At 42.7% G+C, this 16,202-nt stretch overlaps 3 protein-coding genes across 8 annotated transcripts in view; 2 read left to right on the top strand and 1 right to left on the bottom strand.

Annotated features, from left to right (window-relative positions):
* Nucleotides 1-170: 170 nt before the first annotated feature.
* On the bottom strand, nt 171-1,404 carry LOC105689896 (nuclear cap-binding protein subunit 2). Its single transcript, XM_012407266.3, has 3 exons — nt 1,195-1,404; nt 660-980; nt 171-603 (listed from the first exon to the last, which is right to left on the bottom strand). The coding sequence occupies exons 1-3, from the start codon at nt 1,267-1,269 to the stop codon at nt 499-501; spliced, it is 501 nt and encodes a 166-aa protein (XP_012262689.1). The 5' UTR covers nt 1,270-1,404; the 3' UTR covers nt 171-498.
* Nucleotides 1,405-2,236: 832 nt separating this feature from the next.
* LOC105689895 (MICOS complex subunit MIC27) lies at nt 2,237-4,275 on the top strand. Of its 2 annotated transcripts, none has more exons than XR_007277632.1 (6): nt 2,237-2,444; nt 2,514-2,683; nt 2,776-2,921; nt 3,287-3,520; nt 3,593-3,723; nt 3,959-4,135. XR_007277632.1 is itself a non-coding variant. In XM_012407263.3 (6 exons), exons 1-6 carry the CDS (start codon nt 2,430-2,432, stop codon nt 4,243-4,245), a joined length of 777 nt encoding a protein of 258 aa, XP_012262686.2. In that variant the 5' UTR covers nt 2,242-2,429; the 3' UTR covers nt 4,246-4,275. The 2 variants fall into 2 exon arrangements, 1 of the variants encoding a protein (XP_012262686.2); XM_012407263.3 differs by lacking the exon at nt 3,593-3,723 and adding an exon at nt 4,210-4,275 and having other exon boundaries at nt 2,242-2,444; nt 3,959-4,134.
* A 473-nt stretch (nt 4,276-4,748) lies between these two features.
* Nucleotides 4,749-16,202, top strand: part of LOC105689796 (TLD domain-containing protein 2) — a 54,725-nt gene continuing 43,271 nt past the window's right edge. For 2 of the 5 annotated variants that reach the window (XM_048652766.1, XM_048652764.1), the window contains exon 1: nt 4,754-5,711. In XM_048652766.1, coding sequence (XP_048508723.1) covers nt 5,710-5,711 — 2 coding nt within the window. In that variant the 5' untranslated portion in view covers nt 4,754-5,709. Of the gene's footprint in view, nt 5,712-7,259; nt 7,331-12,294; nt 13,426-16,202 lie in introns of those variants that run through there. The other 3 variants (XM_048652763.1, XM_048652761.1, XM_048652762.1) reach the window with 3 other exon arrangements.

Here is a 16,202-nt window from a genome sequence, read left to right as displayed (position 1 = left end):
TTCCTTCTCTTAACTGATACGAACAGCATTTGTGTAATACTGTAAAATATTATTATTACTATTATTTTTGGTTAGACATAAAAGAAATATACCTATGTGCCTTTATCTCTGTACAAAATATGTATATTTAATAAAAAAAAAAAGAGAAATAAAAAAAAAACGAGAAAGAAATCGTTTATGTCACGTTTAAATAAATCCAATCTGTATCATTCGGATGAAATACAAACATCTCTTTTATACAAAAATTCTTATTTCTTAAGAAAGTGAAATTTAACTTCAAATCCAAGTATGGTCAAGATAAGAACACGATGAATATGATATATCGATTAATATATACCTAAATAATGCACGCAAGTATCTATATTCGATTTACACCACTGTGTATTTGTCACAGTTTTAGTCTGTCTCAATATTTATTATTATAAATAACCTTTGCACACCACTGATAACAATGTCTTCTCATAGAAAAATGTACAACCGCTGTTGCAGCTACATTTTTCAGCGGGCAAATGCTCCGTCTGCAACTGGAGTAACTTTCTGTTGAAGGATTTTGCCGTAGCCACCTCTACCTCCGTCAAAGTCTGATCGATACTCATCTCTTACCTGAATAATGACGTAACATTAGCTTAGCATACAAAAATGTCAAATCAATTGTTTACCTGTCCACCGGTTTTGCCACGACCGTATTGTCTTCCTTCGATAAATCCCGCATCCCAATCCGTACGGATGATTCTGTCATCGAGTCGAGTTCCATTTACATATCGCATGCACTGTTCAGCGTCGGCTCTGAGGTAGTATTCCACAAAGCAAAAGCCGCAAGGCGTTTTTTTGTACTTATCTAATCCCATTATGATCCTTCTTATGTCTCCGCACTTTAAAAACAGCTCGTAAATTTGTTCCTCAGTTGTGTAAAAAGAAAGGTTTCCAACGTAGAGAGTGGTAGAGTTCCTTAGAAGACGATCTTGCTCGACTCGTGATCCCTGGGGAAATAAAAAAAATAACAAACATGAGTACCTGTATGCTTGGTATGTAGCAAAATGCTCACCAGATAAGGAATCGAATATTCTTAAAAACGACCCCGAAATTTTGAATATTTTTTTGGCTTAATTGGGTGAAGTGAACTTAATACTCGACAATCATCGCCTAACGTCAACTATTATTAGGAGAGGTTAGGTCAGCTACAATATTTCATACCTTAAAATGCTGGTCACGATATGAACTCAGCTCAACCGAAGGTGATATCTGATTTGGCGTAGTCGGTGCCGACATTGCTCCGCAGTTATACCGAGATACAGTTCACAAAGTATTTTTAAATTTCGAAATATTCTGTGATGTGTCTCCGACCGAGGAAAAATCGAGCTGCGTCGTCGTCGGCCTCCGACATGTGTTGTTTGTGAAACGCAGGAATCGAGACGGGCAAGATGGCGGTAAGGGAACCACGGAATTTGGGGCACCATTTTTGAACTAGCGTCGAAAGGCGAGTTTATTTTATTTTTAAAAGCCTATCAATCGGAAGAATTAATAAATACGCTAAATTAGGAGTTTTGAATAGTAATAAGACATTGGTATAGACGGACGATGAATGATATCGTTCATAGCATTCTTGAAACTACGATTGGTAATATTTTTGGCAAGGACATAACGTGCAGAGAGCCAGTCGAACGGTGCGACGAATATCAGCCGGGAACTTTGGTAGAATTTGGACGAACAGGTGTCAAAGTAAGTATGTTTCTCGATAAGAAAACTATTTTGATGCTGTAAGAATCGAATCGACTGTAATAAGGAAAATTCATAATGCTGTAGAAAACATCGAACAGCAAATTTCATCGCATAGGACATGTATGGTGAAAAATGTGAATCCAAACAAAAATAAAAAAAAGAAAAAATCGCGAACCGTCATGAAACGAATTCGTGTGTTTCTAAACGATTTCTGAAACGGTTGCGCCTTTAACCTCACGAATACGGGGCGCATTTTAACCGTTTATATCGATCATCTACAACTTTTTTAATAATAATTTGTTACAAGAATAAAAATTTCCCATCGCTCCAAGGGCGTGACTATGGTAAGTGCAGATGAGCTCTGAAAATAATGATCCCTTACCGACGATTTGCAAAAATTAAAAATTCTCGTTTTGTGAGAATATCAAAATTAAATGCGCCGCAAATACCGGTCCGTTTCGGTCGTTCTCTGTCATCCTGTATAAATCTGACCTGACAGACGAGCCGCGAAAGTCGGTTACGTCACCAGATGCTTCTGCTGGAACAGCTGATTGATAGTGGATTCCCATTGATGCATGGGCTGATGGCTGATTCAAATATACGAGTTAGTAGCTGGTAACGACCATTCATCAGTGGGACATTTAATGAAATAGTAGAGTGATTCGCGAATTAAATTTTTCACACCAAAATATTATCTATCCAATAACAATATGCAGGGAATCAAGGTAAATATCCTACCTAACCTAACCGGAAAATAAAATGTCGCAAAGTAATGAGAATATATTTTTTATAAGTTTTTCAAGAAATTTCTGATGCCCTGCGGCCTCTGTGCCGCAGTGCCAGCTCTAAAACCGGTCCCTCCGCCTTCGAACTGTCCAACACCTTGCGAAGTTGACGATAAGAAGCTAATCCGGCCATCCGAATTGCCGATTTATACGGTCGCTTCTCAAAAGGCAGATCCATGGTAAAGCGAGTTATTCGCATGGATAAACTTTTTTACGTGAATCTAGGTTTTTTTTTTCCAATGAGACTGACGAATCAACATTTCGTTTGCAGCCCTACTCCAGTGAACCACGAGCCCTCGTACTTGGAGCAGGGCTTTGGAACGGTCAGAAGATCCTTATCTAGCATTTTCGAGCAGTATCAATTTGTAAGCGACACTGTGAATAACACGTTAGAAACTGGAGTGGCTCACAGTCAAAGTAAGTTTATTTCTTTTATTTATCAACACCAGTACTCCAAACTGATCGTCGAAGAAACGGTTATTTATTTAAATTCCAGCTAAAATATTACCAACGAAGAAAAATTTATCAGATTGATTGAAAAAACTTCCGTTACCTCATCCCATTGTCATAACATAGGGAGATCAAAACTTTTTTCAATGGATCCTGGAAAAGAACGTAAACGTATTAAAAAAAACTTGCTCAAAGATGCTAAAAATTTACCAGGTTCGGCTCACTTGTGATGAGGAAACAAATACTCCTCAGACTTTGCTTTCTTCTTATGATTTCCCCTCCATTCGTTTTTCCCAGGCAAATATCTACAACGATATTTACGAATCTTTCAGCACTCTATGATTATCTGAGAGAGGAAAGCAATGCTGCACCTCGTATGGGAGCTATAGGAATCGGTGCCCTTACGGGACTCATTTTTGGTCTTCGAGGCGGAGCTTTTAAGAAGACTTTTTACACAAGCACCGGAGCACTTGCAGTGGCAGCTTTTTGCTATCCAAAACAGGCAAGCGAGGGAGTTGAACTTGTAAAACACTACGCAAACATTGGATACAACTTTGCCTACGGAAGTGAGTGATTAAATCTGCTTCGATCGGGAGTTTAAATTCTTTTTCTAAAATTCCTGCACGATCCATGTTTAGTAGAGCCTGAAGACCCGTTGGAAAAAAATTTACAAACTGGCGGCCCAAATTCACAGGATAATAATTCTCAGAAATAAAGAAAAGTGGGAACACGAGCAAGAGTATTAGAACCCCCTTTCGGAAATATCTATGTACGTTTTTTTTCCCCCTCCATTTCATCAAGTCCCTGGAGAGAGAAATTCGGAGAACCTCTTTGAGCATACATTACCTCTGTTTCGAAATATAATTATGTAAATCTTCCTTTTTATATTCACGCGAATTCTCAACTGAGATTCGCTGACGTCGAATATCATTTTTTTTCATTTCATCGATTGCCATCCCTCTCTCTGCTCATGATCGTCACGGTTGTTTGATAAATAATTTCAGTAAAGCCAGGGGACCCGCAACAGCTAGAGATAAATTTTCCCGAATTCTCAAAGCTTAAAATACCAACATCCTTCGACGATTTCATCGATCAAGTTAAAGAAACAGGAAGCGCTGCCGGCGAGACAATCGGCGCCTTGACATCTAAAGCTTCGGAGTTATTATCCGAATCAAAACAGGTGAGATACATAAGCCAATGAAGATAATTCCCAAGCCAGAATCAAATAATCTTGAAATCCTCATTTCTATTTCAGGAAAAATCCACCGAAGAGAAACCGAAGCAAAACTAAGAAGTTATAAATAACTAAACGGGTTCCCTTCAAAAAGGACTTACCTAAAATGTATTGTAAATTCTAAATACTATAGTGCCAGGTGATAATAATACGTAACAATAGAAAAAGAAATAAACTCATCCCACGATCAATGATAAAAAATAATATTCATAAATGCAGTTTCATTTTTCCTCATTTCCTCGTTCTTTTGATCGGCGATTCATCGATTTCTCTCTTCGATTTCTCAGGTCAGTCCGATCCGGTGGACTTTTATTAATTCGCATATGTCCTGCAAGGTGGCACCAGTTGTTATTAGTGTATTCTTAGTTTACCGTGTGCGCACACGACGATCGATGATATTCGCCTATAAAATCTTGGCCATCTTATCGCGAGAAGAAAACGTATGCAAGTAACGTAAATAATAAACTATAAAATCGGAAGTTTTCAACCAAACCCGAGTTACCAACTATACGTTATCAGGACGGGTATGTAGACATGATTTTTTTTTTTTAAATCGTGCGTGTTCGGTCCGCCCCTTCGGTTTCAAAACTAAATTCTCCGGTGTTTCCTCGAGGGAGAAAATAAACAAACAAATGAATACAAGAGAGTGCCGAGGTCTACGAAATATTCAGCATCATCAGCGACGTTGGTCAAACTACGGAGTATAGTTTTGCGCTCGCGCGATATGCGAGAGAAAGGTAGAGACCAGACAAAAGGGACAGCGAAAAACCAGACACTTGATAGTAAAACGAAGGCACGCGTGTAACGAACCAAAGAAAAGACAGTATACCTATATCTCTATGTATATATAAATTTGCTGAGAATGTTGGGCGCAGTGCTGAGGTCCTTGCGTTCGGAATTCAGGATCGGCTGTTGAAGTTACCACGAAGAGAATGATTATACGAGCAAAAAGAATTGAGAACGAGTTTCTGTGTCGTAGAGTAAACGGGATGAATATTAAATCGTTTCACCGGTACAACAAATAGAATTACCATCGTCACAAAAATTTCTCATCCTTTCAACCGAGAATTGAAATTTTCGGCAGCTATAGATTCAGCTGTTTTTTTTGTTATTTCTTCATAAACCTCCGTCTAGTCTGAAACGGTTTTGAAATTGCTGGTACGCGTATCGTCGCTCGACATTCGTCTATAGATCTCGTCAGTTTAAATACATGTGTGTTCTCGTTTGGACAGCATAATTCGACGCTGTCTGCTTACATACGTACATGTGTACCATACAATACTATGTATCCACGTACACTGTGTGCGGATAAAAATTATTCATAAACTACGTCGCACACGTACATACGTGCAACTCCGTTTGCCTCGTACCTCTAACATTACCGTAACTGCACCAACGTGAATTCAACGACCACACATCTACACGGTCTTCTCTATTCCCTTTATTACTCGTAATCTGGACTGCTCACTCTCAATCATACCACCAACATCACGTCGCTAAGATCTCCGTGGTATCGACAAAATGTGAGTAAAATTTAATTTTATTAAATTAAAATAATCTATAGGTATATACATGCAGTCCCCACGTGCCTGATCATCGTTAGTTTTACGTCAATATGATATCAATCGCATGCAGAAGTTGATAGAAATTCGCTTTTCAAGTTATTCGGGAAACGTAGGACAGCGTATAGTACATCGTTTCCTCGTCTTTTATTTTTTGCATTTTCATTATTCCACGTGCATGTGAGGCACATCATCGGTAACGATGACAAAATCGACTCGTCGTCAGTCGTTGTGTATCCGGGGCCAGTGGTCACCGCGGGCGGATGATCGATAAGCGGCATAATCGCGGGCGTTTCGAGTTAATCGACTTTGGAAAATTTTCATCAATTTTGCGACCAACAACGCGATACAACAACGATCGGCAGTGTTCTGATTTCAATCAAACCGGACAACCGATATACGATAACGATCACTAATCTTGCGATCGTTTTATTTACACGAAAGTATCAACGAAGGCGATCTCTTTGATACAGATCTCGCTCTGCAGTTTGTAATTAAATTTTCGCCAAGGCGAAAAACATTTTCGAGCAAAATCGCTTCTCGTCGTACGATCATCCCCCCATTCGATCAAATTTAAATCTCGCTTTCTTTGCGCCCTTCCAAGTTTATTCGGCTTGCTTTTTTACTTAATTTTTTTTCTTTCGAATGATAAAAAAAAAAGAAAGGAAAACCCAAACCACCGTGTACGTGTGCGAGGTACACTACAAAACACAATACAACGTATGCCGCATCGCAACCGAATAATCGATCCCCCTAGCTACTGTAAATATATGTATATGTATGTGCCTATCGGACCAAAGCCAGTAGCTCGCAGGCGCGCGTTGATAGCCATAAGGCCGTTGAAGAGGAGAAGAAAAAAAAAAGAATTAGTAACAACGAAAAAAAAAAAAATACCCACAAATCGCGCCCCGGTCGTATGGAAATCATCGATAACCGATCTCGCGATATTTTTTTCGCCATTGAAATATCGTCGGCGACGCGCTACCGCAATTTTTCCTCATCATCAAATCCGACCTGCTGACCGCCTAATCTGGACTTTAATAATTCAGACGACAGGTGATCGATGAAGGCACGAATGATTCCAGATTTCGTCCGAGGTTCGTTCTCGTATCCCCATGGGTGAGATTTTCCTCTTCGCTTAATTACAACCCGTTTCTTTTCATGTTTTTGTTTTTCTTTCTCCATGTTTGGTTCATTCAATGTTTTTTCTCTCGCGTCAATCGGAAATCCGATCAACGAGTTCGTTCGAGAAAGTTTCCTACGAAACATACAAAGCAGATCCTGCATCTCCGTGCGATAAGGATGTGTACACATACATATACATATACATATACATATACATATACATACAGTCGAAAGTGTAACGGATTTCTGGACGGTGGTCGTTCGGTATTCGCGTCCAATGAAAATTCTCCTCCGATTCCGCGTGCGCGTCAGAAAGGGCGTCGGGGGCTTCGGGGGTTGGTGGTCGGTCGGTCGTCGACGACGGAGAGGAAACGTAGCCGTTAGTTAGGTACGTCGCGGTTTAGTACAACCGAGGATTGAGGACGACACCTAGGCTCCTCCGATACACGCGCGGCGTAAGTCGTTTGTTTCCATGCCCTGCACCAAGGGCACGACCCTGAAGAGGTCGTAGTAAAGCGAAAACTCTCCGGAACTCGCGCATCGATTTCTCCGCCGATATCGAAATATTAACGACAATCGTTCCGTAACGACGACATAGGAATACCGGATCGTCGTCGCTCTCCTTGACACGTTCTTAAAAAAATAATATATTCAAAGAAATTCCCTATATACTGTGTTTCGAGTGAACCTAATCCACGAGTGCCGGGGTGAGGGGGAGGGTGTCTGGTGCGCGTATATATATATATATATATATATATATTTAAAAATGTAATTTGCACACCCCGGTTATTCGGTGGGACGATTTATATACCGGCGGGATTCCTCGAGGGACTCGAGTTTAGTCTCTTCCGTACCGCGCGCCAATTAAACCATCAAGTGTCTCGAGAACGCAAAATTCTGTCTTCCTTACGTTTCGCGTACAGGTATACGGACACACACACACATGTATACGGATAAAACGTACGTTTGTGCGGATCGTTGCGTACACGCGCTGTATACCCTTCCCTCGAGGAAACGTACATAACGTTGAAAACGAAATAAGATAATACGTATCATCTCGTGAATTAAATGGAGGAACGGGACAGGGTAGGTAATTGTCGCGGGGATTCGAGGATCGTGTGCGACGCGCGGCTGACGACAATGAGGGGGGTTATTTTGTACGCGTTTCTAAAATACGGATCGATCGATCTTTCTCGACGTGAACCGGTGGAAAGGGAGGGATAAGAAAAAAAATAAATAATTGCCCATCGCGAGATACGGACTATCAAAACAGACAAAAGAAGCGATCCCGTTTCTTCGTACAGCCGCCACTTCTCATATACACGGATAATTCAGCGTATCCCTTTCTGTCTTGTTAGCCGCGATTCAGGCAGCTGTTGGCGATTCGCCAAACGGTACGAAGGGCGCCGCGCTCTTGATAACCGTACCTCCGAATACCTTCGATATTCGAACGCTTTGGACCTCGCTTTGGACGGATGGATCGATTTGTTTTTTTCTTTCTTCTTATAAATTGCGCTACGCTGCATCGAGCGAGAAATGAAAAGTAAGATGTGAACTCGACCGTCGATTCGTCAAAACGAACGTCAAAAGCGTTTGCAGATTTCGAAAACACATTGAGGAGAGAAACAATGAGCGAATAACGAACGAAAAGAAAGAACGATATTCTTAGCTGTTTGATATCCAGAACTTCTTGATGATGAGAGCTAGAACTGTTACAGCTAGAGAAGGAGGCGGCCTTCACCCGCAAAAGTCGATTCGCGACGTCGACGTAGAGTAGAGCTATATAGATATACACCACACAACGTGTATATATATCTATATATATATATATATACATATATTTACTCTATGTATACATATATATACTCGTCACGTGTATACCTGTGTAAGGAGTTCAAAAAACCAGAACTCTGCTACGTTACGCGACTTTTAAATTAGGTATATATATATATATACACATATATATATATATTCGTGTGATATTATTTTTCGTATACTCCGAGCGTTGAGATAGATGGACGGGGATTGATGTAATATATATATATATATATATATATGTATATTTATGTATATATATAAAATGTGTAATATTTATATACCGGATACGTAACTATACCGTAGTCGCGTGTCAACGTTGTGTCAGCCACCTGTCATATCGGATTGCACCGAATCCATTTACGTGATGAGGCGGCGCGGAGGGAGCAGAGGAGGGGGGGGGGGAGGGGCGAGGGAGTGGGGGGGTGGGAGGGAGGAGCTGCAGGGGGTGGTGAAAAGAGGAAAGAAGGCGGGAGAGAGAGCGAGAGGCAAGGTCAATGTCGCCGACCCGCTCCGCTCTTCCTTCTCTCGGACTCCACGGCGCGCACCACACACAAACACACACAGAGAGAGAACCGCGTGTAATACTGTATGTAACACACACACACAAGCGCGCGACATTCGAACCCGAAATCCGAACGTGGTCGCGTTCGAACGATAACGACGATTGCGATCGTACGACCGGTGATCGTAATCGCCGCCACGCGATGATAAAATTCAGTCAAATCATGTGTACGAACGGCGGACTGAGAAAGCATAATTTTTACGCACGCTAGAAAACGTTTACACATATACAACCAGCGGAGCGAGCCTCTGTGTAATCGCGTATGAATTCGCGGGCGCGGGTGGGGGCCCCGATTTTATCGTCAAAGGATAATCTCGGCTTTCGTACATCGAACGGGATACGTAGACGTACGCGTATTATGCGTATACGCCCTTTGTTAAAGGTCTCGAAAGGGACGGGTGATCTTCGCCGTTTACCTCGTAGTTCGCGCGTTCGTGCTCAACGAGCTATTAACGCGAATGTATAACGAGGCTTTCCTAGGAGAATCGCTAATTCGCGTAGATCGGAGGATGAGGTGGAAGAGGTATTACGGAATGGAATGGAATACAGAGGACGGGATATGGAGGATGATGCGGATGATGTGGATGAGGATAGTAAAAAGAGGTTGTTTCACAGCGATATAGGGATGAGGTGAATTGAAGCGAAGTGATCGGATCGGATCCTCTCTTTCGTCTCCCGCCCACACCCAATACGCGAGCTTAATAATTGGATGATGGGGCTCAATTGGCTTCTTATTTAATCAAACAATGTTACGCGATGTATATATATATAGATATGTAAGATATAAATGGTTATACCGCGATGATCGTATGCGCGTACATGTAGGTCATATACATATGTATAGGCCGTTATATGGATAGGCGCAATGGGCGCGCCTCGGGTTTATTAAATTGCTAATTCTTCGATGAGAAGAAAAAGAAATTCATAACTTGAGAATTTACGTGTGTACAATGGCCGAAGGGAGATGAAAATTTAAAAGATGAAAAAATCAACCGCCCTAATTTCTTTCCATATACATATATATATATGTACACACATCTATTTATACATATGTACGCGACACGAAAAAAAAAAATAATAATGAGCTTCGCACAGAAATTAGCGATGATCGCACGACGAGTAAAAAAAAAACGGTCAGTTATTTCAACTTATTTTTTCGCTGTCCATATATACTTTGCTCCGAGAAGTAGGTATATTTTACGGGTCATAAATCGAATATCTTTCTTCTCTTGTATCGTCGCGTGAGCCGAACGAGGCGCCTTTGAAAAAGTTTGACGTGAAAAATCGAATTCAGATTCTTATCGAATGACAGAAACTTTTTCCGTCCGTACGGTTCGCTTCGTACGGGAATTAATAACTCCCCCTCCTTCGTCCGCAACTTTAATTTTTAAATGCTTCGCTCGTTCGGAGCGCGTGTCGATTGTTCTTCCAGGCGTTCGCTGTATACTCTTGGAAAATAACGGGTGAAAAGTTCCAGACTTGAGAGCCCAGAGAAAACCTATAATAATATCGAACTTGCATACCAAAGGGTTGATACGCCGAACTTGAAATCTGACGCGATTTCTCGTTTGTTTCTCGCCACAGTCGCCTTTTTTCGTTCAAAAACTATATCGATTCCGGGGCGTCCGCAACAGGCGTTTTTTCAGGGTCGAGACCGATGCAGCTCGGCGTAACTCGGCTACCGACTTCAAGGCGTAATTATCGGTAGTATATAGATCCGGGGGGTTGTACAGAAACGGCAGAGGAACATCGGAATCTCGGTCAATCGGTGCCAACTTCGCCCCCGTTTCATTTAGTAGCGTATACATACGTATACATATATATATAGGGTGGTACCCCACAGTTCACAACTGCGCCGAATCGATATATGATTAGTTATACATCTACGTCCATCTATATAAATCAACCGTGAGTTTCTATACTCCTGCGGGTTTTCACTTATTTTCCTCCCACTTTGTTTCCCCGGTTATACATACTTCTCAATCGTACATCGTACGCGAAACGATGTACATACATATATCGCCGGTATTCCAGATTACCCGAGAAAAACAAAACAAAAACTAGAACAAAAAATCAAAAAAAGAAAAACCAAAAGAAGCGAAACAAAAAAAGAACAACCGCCAAAGACGATTGCTCTTAAGAATCGATAATCCAGATTTTCCGTACGGGGGTTCAACTGCCGGAGAGTGGGTGATCACATTAGTCGCGTACAATTGGTTTTCCATAAGGTAAAGAGAGAGGAGGGAGGGAGGAAGGGAGGGAGGGAGGGTGGGTCCGTTGGCGGCGTCGACGGCACAACGGCGGTTTCGGTTTTGTTGCCGGGGGTACCCGACGGGGTGTGTTTCGGGGGTGAGTCGGAGGTCGTCCCGGTTGGCGGTTGCCGGGGCGATCAATACCTGGGGGGGCGGGGGGGTAAAAGGGGGGCGGGGGGGTGAGGGGGAGGCGGTGTGTCTTTCGCGAAGTGCAGGGGGGGGGTTGGGGCGAACGGGGAAGAGAAGATAGAGTCGGTGGTACGGGGAAAATGAGCGCGTCGCAACAGCTGCTAAACTCTTGTAGGAATTAGAGAGAAAGGGAAAAAATAAAGAAGATACAAAGCGATATACGGATATAGGTATACAAGTGGATACAGTTGGAACGGCGAATCGCCTTTCGGACTTCCAAATTTATCGCGTATTTACCTGAGATGCTATATCTGTTTTCCGCGTCCGTCCGATCGTTTGATATACACTCATTACGGTTCGTCGGACACCCCGAACAGACGCGTACACTTGTTAGACACGCGACGATAAAAACGATCGTATTTGTTCGTACGATGCCGATCGATCGATCGCGGATGGCATTCGGGTATCCTCATATCGACTCGTCGATCCGTTCGATTTTCGCAAAATTCAACGACGAAGTATTGGAAATAAATATAAGGAGACGAGGAAAAGCGGGGGAAATTGATTTGACGTTGCTGTGATATAACCGATGTGTATATACGTATGTGGTGTGTACGACCCGATCTACAGATCGTATTGTTTTTCTTATCGTTTTCAGGTGATTCCGAAGAGATCGAAAAAGGGGGAGAGATCATCGCGCGAATCCGTCGTCCGCGCTTTATACGTATATAATCGCGCGCGTGTGTGTGTGTGCATCGAAGCCGCGATATTCGTTTGCATCGAAGAAACTTTGAGTGAAATTTTTCAAAGTGACGCAATAACAATAACATGTGATATATTCGATCGAGAGAAGCGACGTGCCCTGCTCGCTTGTCAGTCGGGGTTGGGCGATCGTTGTTAAGCGCCGTCCTATCGAAAAGTGCGAGTTTCTCACGTACAACGGCACACGTGACACACCGTCTACACACAGAGAAACATATAAATAAACGTCGACTCTATAGACGCGTCTATAAAAAAAAGCAACAAAAAACAAAACAAATTCCGTGATGATATTTCAGCTGGACGACGTTCCACGATATTTATCACGGTTCGGTCGGACGTCGTCTAGTTTCGAACTCGGCAGAAAAATATTATGAATACGCCAGTAGAAACGCGGTGTAATTACCGTAAATAATAACAACAACAACGACAACACTCCGGGGATTCGCCAACGGGCCCGATAATTTCACCGCGATCTCCTCAGTCGACGAATTTCGCGGTTCGAACAGTTCGCGAGCTCCGCGGACTGCACGCGTTAGAAAAAAAAATTTGGGAGAGACGCACCGCGAAAAATATTCGCTAACCGTGTGCGCGACAATTACCACTCGAATGACATTAGAGCGCGACTCGAACGTCTCGGGCGTAGGATATCCCGCCGGAGATATCAACGGCCGATAAAATAAAACGACAACAACAACAACAACAACAATAATAATAAGGAGAAAAAACAGCGAACGAACGATCGAGGAAGAGCGGAAGGAAGGAAAGGACGAAGAAAAACAAAAAACAAAACAAAAAAAACAACGGACGATCGCTAAGGAGGAGCAATGGCGTTGTTTCCCGGCAGTGGCGATCAGCCGCCGAACGGCGGAGGGTCCTCGACCAACGCATCCCAGCTCGGACCGTCTCCCGGGGGAAACGGGAACGCTGGAGCCGATCCACTCTGCATAGGACTCGGAACGGGACCCTCGAGACAACGGAGTCTTCGCGATCGTCTTCGGGACGGAATCACCGGAAGTTTCACATGGCAGTGAGTAACGAATCGTTGAGATATGTCAGATCTTACAGGGAATAATCATAACAACATTCATCGTAATCGCGACAACGATGTGTAACAATAACAATAACAACGACATCAATCACCTAACCTTACCCAACGAATCGTTGACGTACGTCGGATCTATATAGGGAATAATCATGACAACATTCATCGAAATCGCGACAACGACGTAACGATAACAATCTGAATGATAATGATAACGAGAGTCACCTGCAGAATCGACGATTCGTCGATCGTTTCGTCGTTAGAAAAATTACAAAGTAATCGATGTCGGTAGCATTTGATCCCCTCGAAGATTCGTCGTCTGTAACGCGAAGCGTGGTGCGAGTTAATTCGATCGTTCGCGCGTATCACGTGGGTGTGTTGCACCTTTCGTAAACCAACATTCGACGTAGTTACGTACACGTGTGCGTGTACGCAACGATGTATATATCGTTTACAATTGCGCGAATTGCCGTCCGTCGTATAAATTGGATAAATTTAAGGAATTAAGGTCCGCGAGATGGGCTGGGTCGTACACGGTCGTCGTTATTATACGGTAACCGTTCTCCTCTACACGGTGGGAATAACTGATGCTGCCCGTGTAATTGAGATGAATGAAAATAATGCGACGTTGCAACCGAGCGCGCGTACTGACGTCGACGATGCGAATGTGTAACGTTACAGCTAAACGACGAACGTGCAGCGGCAGACGACGACGACGACGACGACGTGGTGTTTCACCGGTCAGGATGTACCGAACGCCCCGGGGTAAACAAAGCGGTGGCCGCGTAAATAAGCCGTAAACTCGTAATAAAAAAATCATCGATTCCAACCTACGCGGTCGGAATTGTAAAAATAAATATACTATACGTATAGTATAACGTGGTGTAAAAATTTCCCGCACCGTTATTAGTCGGTTGGAATTATTTACTCGCGTCTCGTTAGAGGATCGAAATATGAATAAAAATGTCATCCGGATGTAGAGGGTGACCTGTTTCGACGAAATTCGTTGACAATTATTACGTTACACCGATACCAACGCAATGTCTCTCCATATTACACACACACACACACGGATAAGCGGGTTAGAATTTACCACATGATTTCGTGCGTTTGACATTCACTGGCGTACGGGGTGTTAACGTGTATAACGCCATCCGTATACGGATCGGGAACGTCCCCTATAATCCTACGGTAGATAAGCCGCCGCCGGCGGGTGCGCAGGGGGTAGGTGTTAAGATTCAATACAATACCGTACCGCGTTATATAGGTACGTACATAGGTAAACACTGTGCGGAAGTTTCGAACGCAGCTATTATCGAATCCTCGGTTATACAAGTTACGCGTATCTCATCTACACACGCATTGTACAACTTATCGTATACTCGTAGGTGATAAAAATTAATTCAGTCAGGGAGTCTCGAGATTGAGCAATTTCGGATCACGTATACATATGTATACCGAGATAATTTCTGCGCGGGATTCGCCGGCTCGACGGTTTATGTGGGCCACTGGAGGGGGGCGGGGGGGATACGGTAATCCGTAGCCTGACGTATTTCCTATGTGCATATAGGTGTATGTATGTATGTATATAAGTGTAGCCTTCGGTATATAGTCCTCCTTATTTCACGTAAATTATAAATCAATTCGTTACACCCGTTCGGCGTTTGTACGGCCGATATGGCAAATTCACGTCGTTGAGAGTCAGCCCGGTTGTAGCTGCACTAGTTTTTCTATTTATAGAAAATGTGTGTCCAGGAGATACCTACACGTAAAAGGCCTAAGAACAACGTAACCGATGTTAGGTACGTACGTACGTGTACGTGTAATTTTCACGTCAGCGACGCTAAAATAAAATTAATGATCCGAAGTAAAATATCGATGATTTTTTCGATAGCGCGTAATACGCGGGTTACGAAGAAGATTCGATAACTTGATCTCGGAATCTGGAGGAAAGAAAAGCGAAAGAAAGAAGAAGAAAAAAAAATGAGGGAAAAGAAAGAACGTGAACTCGATCGATAATAAACATCGCTAATTAATCGATCGCAAGAAAGATGAAGAACGTGGTGAATCAGTAGGACGTGAAATCCGCATTGTATACGCGAACGAACTGCGCATAATTAATTCGCGTATGTATATAGTTGGATTTGTATTTTTAAAGTTTCTCGTATAAATGATCGGTTGCCTCGACTTTTCCTCGCCCTCGAGTTTCCCTCGGTCAAGAAACTGCAGATTTACATAGGTATGTGGGTGTACATCGGATCGAACTATAATATGCACCGAACGGAAAAAGCAAAACGATCGTTACTAAAAATATACACAACCTACAATCGCGCGTTCCCCGCGTCCGAGAAACCAGAGCAACGTGTTTGATCGGCCATTAAAATCGGTTGAAAACGGTAAAGTTCGTATACAGGATCGATGCGGAGAAGAAGAAGAAGAAACGTACGATGTGATATGGCCGGGGGAATGAATGATCGTAAAAATTCATTCGACGTTCGCAGCGTCGCTCGTCCGTCGATTTATGTAATCGCTATTTTTAATTTCACGATTCTCGACTCGCTCGGCGAAAGACGTCCCGTCTCGCACCCTTCGCGATACAACGCCTTAAAAACGCCGAAAAATTTGACTAAACAAATATTTCGATAATAATTTACACCCGCCCAACTGATATGCGCGAGCGCGAGAAAAATGAAGAAAAAAAAAAGAACGAAAAAAACGACGACGAAATCTAAACGTCGCTCTCGCCGGTTCCTCCTATATAT

This window comes from Athalia rosae, chromosome 3 (genome assembly GCF_917208135.1).
Source record: "Athalia rosae chromosome 3, iyAthRosa1.1, whole genome shotgun sequence".
Taxonomy (NCBI): domain Eukaryota; kingdom Metazoa; phylum Arthropoda; class Insecta; order Hymenoptera; family Athaliidae; genus Athalia; species Athalia rosae.
The sequence above is the reverse complement of the archived record's forward strand: the minus strand, read 5'-3'. Positions and strand labels throughout refer to the sequence as shown.

Coding starts and splice junctions, on each gene's coding strand:
- LOC105689895 (XM_012407263.3), top strand. Junction 2,922..3,286: donor TGGAGTGGCTCACAGTCAAA/GTAAGTTTATTT, acceptor CGAATCTTTCAG/CACTCTATGATTATCTGAGA. Junction 3,521..3,958: donor ATACAACTTTGCCTACGGAA/GTGAGTGATTAA, acceptor AAATAATTTCAG/TAAAGCCAGGGGACCCGCAA.
- LOC105689896 (XM_012407266.3), bottom strand. CDS start 1,269: ATGTCGGCACCGACTACGCCAAATCAGATATCACCTTCGGTTGAGCTG. Junction 981..1,194: donor ATCGTGACCAGCATTTTAAG/GTATGAAATATT, acceptor TTATTTCCCCAG/GGATCACGAGTCGAGCAAGA. Junction 604..659: donor GTGGCAAAACCGGTGGACAG/GTAAACAATTGA, acceptor GTCATTATTCAG/GTAAGAGATGAGTATCGATC.